The sequence below is a fragment of the Pezoporus occidentalis genome, unplaced genomic scaffold (genome assembly GCF_034315485.1).
Source record: "Pezoporus occidentalis ecotype Australia unplaced genomic scaffold, CSIRO_AGI_Poc_V1 ctg254, whole genome shotgun sequence".
Taxonomy (NCBI): domain Eukaryota; kingdom Metazoa; phylum Chordata; class Aves; order Psittaciformes; family Psittacidae; genus Pezoporus; species Pezoporus occidentalis.
Window position 1 is genome coordinate 397,604 of NW_026914437.1, and position 12,308 is coordinate 409,911.

Genomic DNA, 12,308 nt, shown 5'->3' on the forward strand with positions numbered 1-12,308 from the left:
AAAGAACATAACAATAATGGGCAGAGAGGAAGGAAAGAAAACTAGACATGGTGTGTTTAAGTTTACTTGTGCTCTTTAGATCTTCTATCTTTTCTATACACAGAGGAAGTTCACTACTGATTAAGCAGTAAAGTTTAGCAGCACTCACTCAACACATGTGAGCTTATAATGTCCCACTGTAAATTATAAATACAAAACCCCACATACACACATACACCTACATCATCATCCTCTTTAGCTTTCTGTCTTGCCTCCTCTGCTTCTGCACGAGCTCTAAATACAAAATGAAAGATAGCTGCATTAGATACCACAGTGGGTTTTTTTTATCCATCTTTTTTACAACCATGGCATTAAACTTACTTCCTCAGCTCTTCTTCCAGTTCCTTATTCTTCTCTTCAAGCTTTTGTTTTGCTTGTTTTACAGCCTCCAATTCACCTTGTAGTACATCCTTCTCGCAGGTCAACTCATCCACCTTTGCTATCAAATCATTCTTCACTACATTCAGTGCATTTCTACACAAACATTTAAAATACACCATTACAAGGATGACTGTGGACACACGTTCTTGAAGACCTACAAGTTTCTTACACAGAGCTGCTGTAAAAAGTACAGCTCTCTAAACCAGGTCAAACTCTCTCCCCCCCAGTCTCTAATGCCCAAACACATTCACAACTCTGTATTAGAAAACAAAGGACTGATAAATCAGAACAGTTTGCTTAGAGGTTTCTCCAGAGTGCTCCAAAGGATTAGCTTCTGCAGTTACACCTGTAACTGTACAGGGAGTGGATCACGCTAGGACATAGTACTGCATTTCTTGTAGCAGTAACAAAAAGCAGCTCTGGCTTCTTAGATCCCTAATTTCCAGAATAATACCAGAATTCTAGAAGAATTAAGCTATATATTTAGCCAGATAGACCTGCAGACTCAAACTACTCGGAGCACCACTACTCTTGGAACTGAAAGTACATTTGTATAACTTCCATTTTCTGTGTATGAAGATATTAAAGATAGAACAAAATACAACAGAGAAGGCCAGGATTTTTTTTACATCCTATATTCTTACTTACTTTGTCTCCAACAGCTGAGTGTTCTCCAAAATAAGGTTTTCAACCTCACGACCCATTCCTTTTTAAAGGAAACAAACACATGAAATTAGCAGATAAAATGGATGCTTTTATAAAACTTATGTTTTGCCACTGTCTAAAACCAGCTGAATTTTAGGTATGACAACTTTGTCAGTAAGGTTGTGAGCTATCTGAAGTTTCAGGACTGACCTACCTTCTACAATTAGCTTTTCCCTCCACCTTCTTCCCAGTCTGACTTCAATTAAAGTTTAAAAGGCAACCCTGGCTAGCCACAGACTAGAGCCTAGTGCTATCTCCACCTACTCTATCCACTTTGAAGATTATAGTACTACTAAATCAAAACAACCACAGCATTACTGAGAAGTATCAGCACACAAAGCTACATTTAAAATGCTCAACTGTCTTTTATACCACATTAAACACAAAAGTATACCAGTTATAGACACAAGACATGCTGAATTATAAAGCTCAGATTGTAAAAGCCCTGCAGATTTCCCCAGAGCAAATGATACCTTACCAAAGAAATTATGGTCTTTAAAGCCCATGCATTCCATGTAGAGCAAAAACAAGAACAAGAAACAGTTCATGTAAGGTGTAGTATGAGCGAAGAGCAATAGAAGATTTAGACTTATGAGGTAAGAGCGAATTAAAACAAAGGCGCTACCAAAGAAATCAAAGGGCAATGGGATGTGATTAGAAGCAGGATTTATACAAGAGACAGATGTTAAAGTTTGTCACAACCATTTCTACTGGTTAGACTCTTATAAAAACCAGTAACCTAAGAAAAGTCTAACTCATTTTCTGCAAAATAATTTAGAAGCCCAGTACTTGGAAGAAACGCGAAGCCATTCAGTAAGAGTTTCAAATCAAAATGCTACTATGGAAAAATCAATTTCTCACCCTCCTGTTTGCATGCCTAAAAATCACAAAATTTGCAGGATTTAAAGAAAAATATATATAAAAAAAAGATACAAACTTTCAGGCAAAAAACTAATTATTTTGCATCTTGCACAGCAAAAATAATCACTACACTGATAACAACAGGAATTATGCTGATCCAGTATTAACTAATGGAAAAGTTAATGATGGAAGCCTTTTAAATTACTGTATGAGCACAATCTTGCAAGTAAGTTTGCTAAGAGATGACTTGCATATTTGGACAACAAAAAAGGGTATCTAGAAGTAAACATGGAAGCCAAAGTTCCCACTTTTGGAATTCCTCTCTCTGAGTTTTGGATTTAAATTACATTTAATAGCGAAGGAACTTGGATCAGCTATTGCTGTTTTACCAATATTTGGATATATCCTGTGCACTACACTCATCGAGAGGTTTTATTCAAGTGGTTATTGCTTTTTAAATGTTTCCAGTATTCACAGATAAAAGCACCTGGGATCACTTCCCACCAGGTTTCAACTCCCTTTATAATGCAAGAACAAAAATCAGAAAGCCAGAGTGCAAAGGCAAAAAAAAAAATATGTTACCAAGCAGGGAAAAAAATGCAGAGAATGTATTTGATGAGCGCAGCAGCCAAGAACAGCCTAACTGCAGAAGCAACAGGTTTCAGAGAACTTGTGTTAAGAAAGAAGCATACACACCAGAATATTCCCCTGGGTATGCAGCCCAAGAGAAAACAGATTAGAGAATCCCAATTAACTACTTGGACAGAACTCCAAACTGAATTTTAATGCTTTCTTAGAACAGGTCCAAATGCTCGCAACACACTGGTTAACCTGGTTGTAGATGGGGCTCTTAAGTAACAGAGAGTAATCTGGACTATGGTTGTGCTCAGAGTGAAATGATGACTGTATAGTAAAACTTTTAGACCAGGACATTCTATGTTACAAATGCAGTTATAACAATGTGCTCATTTTGCACACACTGTAATAGTTTAGTGGCAAAGTAGCCAGTGACAGTATTTTGATAGGTTACACTAAAAAGGTTATTATTTTTGCCCATGGAAAACAAAGCATCTATTATCAGAAGTCCTAACAGTAATTCTATTTCTTTAAATAATTAATCACATAGCTAATGGATGAAGTTAGTATTTCCCCAGTATCTGCATTTCTGCATGCAGAATGTGTCATTAGTTGGCCATGTGACAACAGAGTGCAAGAGGTTTGGATTAAGCATGTTCCAACAAGGATGTAATGGTCCTCACTGCTCAAGCCAGCAGAGTGACAAAGAAAAGCCATCTCAGACTGGAGGTAGGCCCATTACCCCTGGTGAGTAATACTCTGCAGAAACATCACCTGTGTGATGTAAGTTTCTGGTGGAACACTGAACAACCAGAAATCCAGATTGCACACACAACAGTTCTAAGTAATACTACTAACAATCTGTATTTCTGCTGCGCCAGACAACAAAAGCAAATGGCTGATTTTCTGTATACAACCCATTTCGAGTTGCATTTGCATTTCATACATTCCATAGTACCAGCTTTCATCATCTCAAAATAAGGCCTGAACATCAATATAGCCAGAAATATCTTGTCATGTTGTTTACAGAAAGATGTTTTTAATGACCTTTTTGCTCCTATCAACTCATATTCCCAAAACTTATATTTTGTTCAGTCAGCACACAAGTAGCAGGGGGAGAAGTGTGGGTTTCCCCTCCCCTTCCAGTTAATGGCTTGATTCTCAAATTACCACGACTGCATTCTGCTGCAATCCTCTCCTACAAGTTAATTCCATAGAGAGGTGATACAGCCAGGCCATTAAAGACTGGGCACAAACTGCATTAAACTACTTAAAACCAGTTCAAGACAGACATCCTCGCTTGAGATAAAAACCCTTGTGTCAGAGAACAGAGGGAAAACTGAAACACAAAGAAGTGCCCCAGAAGATTAAGGCTGATATCATTATATTTAAAGAAAGAACAAACACTTTCTCCTGCTATTCTGCATTCCAGTGACCATCTTCAGATGATACCCAAATGATTTTAATGCAAATGAATTCTAACAGTAAATCCAGCAAGGATAATTAAGCACTCCACTAACAAGAAAAGTTCCTGTAAGCTGCATCTTTAAATAACCTTTCTTACCCAGTAAATCTGCACCTTCATCCACATCTCCAATTAGGCCAGAACCAGCAGATGACAGCTCTTCAAAGAGTGACTCTGTGTTACGGTCAAATGCTTTGTTCTCTATGCCTTTGGTAGGAGTGCTATTCAAAGAATTAAAACAAGACATCAAAAAGCAGAAGGAAAACATTCCCACAATGAAGAAAGCTCCATCTCTGGTTTTACCAGTTCATTTGTTACCTCCCCAAAAAAATCCAGAAGTAAAATTCTCATGAGCTTTCAGTTGGCGGAGAGTCCTAGATTCTATTTTCAATTATTACTTTGGCATCAGGATCCCAAACTTGAGGTAGCTGCTGATACTGAGCTGCTCAGGACTTTAATAAATTAGAGCATATCACCTTTAGGCACAGAGAAATTCAGCCCTGTCAGGACTTAGTCAGCCCGAATGCCTGAAGAACAAACAGCTCAGCCAAACTGAAGGTCATTTCATATAACAAGAATGCAAGAGAACCAAACAGAGATCAAATATTCCTCTGTCCAGAAAAGGGGCTCCTTTCACACAACAATTTTATGCCATTAACCTTCAATATACAAGGTAATTTCTCCCTACCTCATCACAGGAGTGAAATACACAGATACATAATGTATTTGAAGGACTTGGGCTAGACCCTAAATTTTTTCCAGGGTTGCCTAAAAGATCAGGCACCCCACACACACTGTTCAAACAGTATTTGTGCATTTATTTTATGGGGCTCTAGAGCTTATGAAATAAATGCCATACTTCACAAGGAAAAGCCTGCAATGAAACAGACTCAGACAAATGCATTCTGCTAACACTGGGATTCCTGCAGCACAATCTGATGAACAAATGCTGTAACCTTGGAAAGTCAACCATAAATCCAGATTTTAAAGATGTGGGTGAAAACACAAGGGCCCAGCTTGGAAACTGCTAGTACCTTGAAACCTGGATCTACTGAGAAAAGGCCTTTTAGCTAGACCCTCTGCTTGAAATACAGAAAGAATAGGTAAACATTCTTAAGTGAGCTGTAAAATGAAATACCCTGAACATTCATCGGGTGTAGCAAGAGAATAAAGAACTGCTGTTGTAGTTAAAACCTCAGAAGGAACTTGGGGAAATAAGGCCACAGAAGTAGGAGATTCATTATATAAAGCATGATCTCAGTCTGGTAAAGTTTCTAAACAAGTCACAAGTTCCAAACTGAAGGCTGGTACCTTCTAAAAATCGGTCTTCCTACTCCGATCATAATACACAACTCACCTAGAACCCTTATATCCGCTGAGATCTTTATCCATATCCAACTCAGGAGTTGATTCAATGATTGCCTGAACTTCAGATTTTTCTTCATTTTCATTTCCACCTAGGGAAAAGCAAGTGGTACACCTCCATAAACAAGATCACCACACTTAACGACATTACCTGCATGCAGTTGTTACTAATCTATCACCAGTTCAGTAAACTTCCGTTCAAGGACTTATCAAGGTAATTAATTAAGACCTACAGATTTTGATAGTGCAGACAGTGGAATTTCTAAGTATCTCCTGAATTTATCATACGCCATCCAATGCCAGTTATTTCCCACTACGTCTGCAACTCAAACCAAGAAGATGTCTATCATCTCATGAATTTTTATGTCTGGATGAGTGTCACTTCTGTTGTTTACAAGGAAATGTCATAAATGATTCTTATTCTAGAAAAATAAGGGCTAAAGCTACCCATAAACAACAGACCTGTATCTCTTACCAAAACTCTGTATTCCTAAAACCAGAGTCAAAAATGATTTCTCATTTGTGACACAATAATTAAGGTATTTCATAACAGACTAAATGAGGTCCTTAGTAAACATACACTAAAGAGTTAAAGCAGCTCACCAGTGGACACGTTTCTTGTCTCTTGAGCTACCTGTACTTCAATATTCTTGCCTATGTCCAGCTTCTCATTCGGCATATCTGCGCCCTTTGCAAGCCCTTCAACATCTTCCTTCTGAGGAGTTTCAGCAGGCAGTACAGGTACATCTGAAGCAGCTGTGGATGCTGGAGTAGTAGATTTTGAGGCTGCTTGGCTAACATCAGAGAGCTCATCCTAAAATACAGCAATTGCCATTAAAAAAATGAACTCAAAGAATTATTAGAACAGTTTGGCATATAAACAGAAGAACAAATAACAAAATTACTGTATTTTACTAAAGAATATGCAAATGCAAAGAAACAGGACTGGGAAGAATAAGCCAGTACTGCCAGATTCATCTTTAGACTATGGCTGTTTCACTTCTCTTAGGGAGGCTATAGCCACATAAAACATGCCCTTGCTTTTAATGCTAATGTTTGACCTCAGCTGATAGTAACAGTCACAACTTTATGGTGGTTTTCTGGTAAAGCCTCCTAGACAACAGGCAGTATTCCCATATTAGTAATCCTCCTAGCTGCACAATGAACTGCTCAATCTTCCCAAAGCTGGTATCAAATCAATTTTGCTAAATGTGCATGATACCTTCAATCATCATCTTAAAAGTCAACATTAAAGCACTGATGCAGAACAATGACTTTACTGATATACATGTACAGTATTTGCATTCAGACTGTTTTTACATGCTTCCCAATCTTAACTGTAAGCCCTGGATGACATTGGGAAGGAGACACTGAGCTGCAGTGACTGCTTGTCTGGTTAAATTCAGATCAACTATGGAATATTGGTAAACAGCTCCTCCTTAGAAGCTGATAACTGGCAACAGTTTACATGTCAGTGACAGTGCATCAAGAACCACAAGTCTTGCTATTAATCCAGCTCCTGGACTCACAATTATGACCATTACTCAGACAGGGCTGCATCAGGCACTGTGCTTGAGGGGAGGTGACTGTGTTCGACATAACTAGAGGCTACTACCTGATATTACTAACAGCCCTCTTCTGCAGCTTGTCTCTTCTCATTCACATTTTACCCCCCTTCAGCATGAGAGCCACACCAACATGCAGAGGTCTTGATTATGACTTAAACAGACATAACACCAAATGAGCTCACTGAAGATATGAAAACAAATTAGTCTGTTTAGGCCAGTATTTTCTAGCATACAGTTAGAGGAATCTCCTTGGTAAAGATCAAGGTGAAACAAGGAGGCTGGTATGTGCAAAGTGAAGGTAGGTTGGTAAGTTTTGATAACAGGTTCTTTTAGGGTCTTGTCTGGGAACTGGAGCTGAAAGCAAAGCTCCCAGACAAGTCTGTGACATTTAAGGAGAACGTATCTGTTGGCTCAGGAAACCTGAACCTGGCAGGAATGAAGCAAGTTTAGGTTTTATGAAGCAAAATTCATCATACTGCCAGCATCCCTTTTTCAAAAGGGAGGGAAACTGAATTTTAAGGTTATTTAAAAGAAAGTAAGACCTGCATACAGACACACATTCCCCTATTTGTACACAGGATAAGATTACCAAGAATTATAACCTCAAAACATTTACTTTTGGAACTTCCTAGAAAGGTAAGATTTTAATTCATGGGGGTAGGCAGGAAAACACACATTTCTGTTTATCAGCATCAATATAAAGCTTTTATCCTACAATGACATCCCCACATGGAATTTGCAAGCCCTAGACACAAAATTCAGCATTTCAAAATCTGCCTATCAATTATTCCAGGTTCCATCCTTTTTTAGTAAAATACAAACCCCACAATTAATAATATTTGATATTCTGACAAAATTATTCAAAAATACAGTCAAATAACAAGTGCCCCTAAATGCATCTCTCAATGTGTCCCTTTAAGACAAGAAAGGAAGGAAAGCTACACAATTTACTCAATTGCCTCTTGGGTTGGTGAAGTTCAGCCACTGGATAATGATTCATACTTCAGCAAGCAGATACAGGAGGGAGGAAATGCTACCCCTCACCAAGGGACTCCAGAGCTCACACAAACAAGGAATAAAACCTCAGTGGAGCTGTTGGCTCTGTTCAAACATGTCTACATCTTTGTATTCCGAAAGCATCCACTAACTGATGCAGCACAGACTGATCACCGACTTCCAACACAAAGCTCAAGAAAAACAGCTTGACAGCACAAGAGAAACCAGCGAAGAGAATGGTCTTTTCCGTATGGGAATTTCAAATAATCCCATCTATTTTACATTCCTGACTTTACTGCATTTTTTATTTTGTTAGCTAACTCTTGCAAACTGCTGATTAAACAATCATGAATGTTTGTTCTGCAACTAATGAAAATGAAACAATTCCATTAAGTGACAATGAATTAATCAAAATATCTCAAAGCCTAAGCATCTGAAAGTCACTGCTATGCTGGCTTAGCAATTCGGACTTTTTTGGCAATGTTGCCAAAAGACTTTGCCTGGAAAAGGACAATTAGTTTAAAAATGAGATAATTAAATCTGAAGTAGCAGCTCATCTGCAATGCTTTGTAGAAATAAGCAGAAGAGAATGAATGGTAGCTAACTGTATCGTTGTCTTACAACGATATCCAGCAATGTCACTACTATACGAGCTACAGAGTACTCGGTCTTTTCCGTCTGCGTTTCTCCTGACACCTTCTCTTTGTGATACTTTTAGAAGAGACACCATTAATTAAATGTTCATGCATGAAAGCAAAAACAGATGCCTCAAAGCAGCAGAATCTTGCTTGTGCCTTATACTTCATGTTGAAAGTATTCAGAGGAAATAAAAGTACTCAGAGAAAAAAGTTTCAAATCCTGGTTATGACTTCAGAAGTACTTTACATTCATCTAAAACCAAAGATGCTGCTTTGGACCTAATCAACTTACCGTAACTAGGTTTGAAAGATAACAGTCTGTGCTGTGAATTCTCTTTTAGCAGTGCATTATCTTTAGAACTACACCAAGAAGCCTATTTTGACAATATATAGTAACCAATATAATTTTCTCAGGGGACAGGATGGGATCAGAGAATACCCTTTATACCTTGTCTCCACCTACTCTGAAGTTGTATTTCAGTCAGCTCTTGTGAAGTCTGTTAATCTATTGATGTTAACTGGTGTAGGACAAATTTAAGATACAAAAATGGTCCTAGCCAAGAGCTTAAGTGACAGATTTTTTTGATCCAAACTCCTTTTTATTACTTTGATATGGTTATAATTAACCATTACTTATACTTCAGATTATCTCCATATGACCTTTAGGAGAAAAAAAAACTGGGTTCCAATGATTTGTGGTTAGCTTTTTGATTCTTATCAGTTTAACATTTCCCTGCTAGGTATGAAGTTCACTTCAGAGGAAATTCCCCTCAGCTGACTGCCTGTTCAGAACTAACAGTACATTCATAGTCTTCCAAAGAAAAAACCCTCATTGACATAAATATATAGGGAGACTTTACACATTGTGGGGTTATTCGCCACCCTGCAGCTCCCTCCTCCCGCTGTGCACCCTAGTCCTGACTGCCAGATTCATCACACTCCACCACCACTCCCCCATTTTTCCATGTCTGCAGCTTGTTCTATGCCACCCGCTCACTGTTGGAACACTGAACAATTGCAGGAATTATGGCCAAGCTACATGTAAGGGAAATCATAATCACTGCCTAATTTAGGAAAGTTAGGTCATTCTCAGCTCTGTGGTATACCTACGCTCTATGCCTGATAGTAACAGAGGCTGCTTTAAGAATACTGCCTGTGTAGTAATCAAAGCTTTCCTTCTAAGACAGTATTAAACCAACAGACCCGTTTACAACTATCTAGTTACATATCTAATGCGTAAAGAACAAGTGACTGACCTTTTGGGAAGGTTCCTTAGAAAGAAAAAACCCACTCCTATGAGTAAGAGAAGATGTAGCCTGTATTACCACTCACTTGGAAAACACAACCCAAGCTCTGTTTCTTCCAGTAAGTTCCTTCAAAGCTCATTTGAGTAAGCAACATATCTGGCTCATACAAAGGTGATCTAGGGTTTTTTGAGCTCCTCTTCGATTTGCTTTCTTTCCCCACCAACAACCTATAACCTGTTTATGGGAGCTTCTCCGAGCACGTAAGGCAGCCAAGCTGAGTGCTCACCTTCAGGCTTGTGTGGGACCTTGGCTGGCTTAGCTCATGGAATTTCCAGTGCTCTGACCCAGGCGTTTCCCCCGCTTCTCTCTGTGCGTCAGGCGTAAGCAGTGCGTCTCCTGGAGGTAATGGGAAGATGCCCAGTGATATCGGACGCTCCTTTCTGTTTGAAAGAGAGAGACAGGTTTCATCAGCCATTTCAGATGTCCCACTATTGATTCTCCTGCACACCTCTGAAACCAGCTGGGAATTGGTAAAATTATAGGTTCAAACATTCATACACTGTGCTCTATTAAATACACAATGTACAAACCGAATGCTATTACAGCATTTCACATCATCTGATTGCAAATAGTCTATTCCATAGCTTTAGATAGCAGTTATTGATTGTACTGTAGCTAACCTATAGCAATAAAAGTTTTACAGAATTGCAATACAAAGAGGAACGCAAGATGAAACTGCTTCCTTATTTCAAACTATGGTTTTTAGCAGCAACTCTTAAAAAGATCATTTTGCACATTTTATGCAAGATACAGTACCACCAACAGCAACAGCTAAATCCTTAGCTGAAGCATTTGCTGAAGTTGTAAAAAATCAGCCTGAAGTCCAACTCTTCTCAAAACGCATGGTATTTTTCTCCTGAAGATCATAGGAATTACATGGATTTGTGTAACTGAAAACAACTGGATCAAGGAATTACAGATGTTAAAAACTAGCGCAGCCAAAAACTGAGCAGTCTTAACACTCTCACTTCACCCTAAAGCTATACAAAAGCTTGTGTTAGTAAGGCAAATTACTTCATCTCAACTCTTCACCATACCTGCTACCTTTATCACTTCCCTATAGCAAATAATGTTTGGAAATTCAAAAGCTTCATATATTGACCCTCTAAAAAAGAATATCCCCAAGTCAATCCTGCCATCAGTAGCGTGACCAGTGAACAAAAGGATGAATTCTTCCTGCTAGCAAGAGACAAAAACAGTGTGCAGAATGCAATTCACAGGATGCTACAGCCAGCCCCGAAAAGGAAAAATACCAGCCAGGCATAGAATTGAGATAAAGCAAATTATTTGTTCAGTCAGAACAATGAAACACAGAAGGACGGACTGTAATCAACTAGCACAGCTCTAAGGATACTGAAGACAAAGATAAAAATGTGCATAAGCGATGGCAGAAAATTATGCTTGAGAAAACATTGCTTGTAGAGTACCCTGCAGAGATAATCCAAACTATTAAGATCTCACGTTTCAGCATCATAAATGGCAAATCACAACCACATATACTTTTGCAAGGCTTTTCATGAATGAAACACAACCTAGGTAAAATTCTGTGCAGAATTAGTACTTGCATATGAATTACATGCAAAAGCATTACAGGGAATATTGAAAAGCAAAAATTCCTATAAATTTCATTGGGTTTGGGTTTTTTTTCCTGTTACATATAAGAAAACGTAGCCAAGAACAGATTGTATTTAGCAATTAAGCAATAAACTCCTTTTGTTAATTTTACACCGCCAAGAAAACAATGTTCAAAGAGCAAAACAATTTTAATTGCATGAACCTTTCCAGTACAGGTATAACAAAGATGCCCCTTGTCACAAAAATCTTAGCAACTAATTCTCACATCACATCTATCTTGGCCTTTCATAAATATTATTTCAAGTTAGGTCACTAATTTGGAGGTGGTTTAGCAAAGTAAAGCAAGATCAGTCAGGATTAGAAAATAAAAAGCATCAGATACTGTTCAGCACCTGCAAACTAAGTGTGCTGAGAAGTCATCATGAAAAACAGCCACAGAACTAAAGAGAATCTGATTCCAAGGGTTCCTGCTATTGTTAACAGGTTCTGCTTTTCTTCAGGTTTCCCACCACTCTAATGTGTGTGGGGAACAAAAGACATGCCACACAAGCTTAGATTATGTCGAAAGACAGCCTGAAACCCTTTCATTGGTTAAGGAATCCAGCAACAAGAGGAGGAAAAAGCTGCCCTTCAGGGGCAGAGAAAGCCGGTGATAAAGCCTACATTGTGCATTCGCCCTGGGAAACGCCTCCCAGAGCAATGGCTCAGAGCAGGCAGATTTGCTTACTTGCAGGATATGCCACAAAGCCCATCTTCTTTGTGGTCTTCAGAAGAGAGAATTTAAACAAAATGAGTGACAAAAAACACACACACCACTGACATTTGCCTTCTT

The 12,308-nt window shown here is 38.6% G+C and overlaps 1 protein-coding gene across 5 annotated transcripts in view; it reads right to left on the reverse strand.

Moving 5' to 3' along the window:
- SPAG9 (sperm associated antigen 9) overlaps window positions 1–12,308 on the reverse strand; it is a 63,735-nt gene that overhangs the window by 22,033 nt on the left and 29,394 nt on the right. For all 5 annotated transcript variants that reach the window (XR_009965787.1, XR_009965786.1, XM_062623565.1 and 2 more), the window contains 7 exons: window positions 10,128–10,281; window positions 5,996–6,206; window positions 5,385–5,484; window positions 4,127–4,248; window positions 1,069–1,126; window positions 361–513; window positions 222–273 (listed from right to left, as the gene is read on the reverse strand). Coding sequence is in view for 3 of the 5 variants with exons in the window: in XM_062623565.1 (XP_062479549.1) it covers window positions 222–273; window positions 361–513; window positions 1,069–1,126; window positions 4,127–4,248; window positions 5,385–5,484; window positions 5,996–6,206; window positions 10,128–10,281 (850 nt within the window). In the remaining 2 variants the exon portion in view is untranslated. The remainder of the gene's footprint in view (window positions 1–221; window positions 274–360; window positions 514–1,068; window positions 1,127–4,126; window positions 4,249–5,384; window positions 5,485–5,995; window positions 6,207–10,127; window positions 10,282–12,308) is intronic.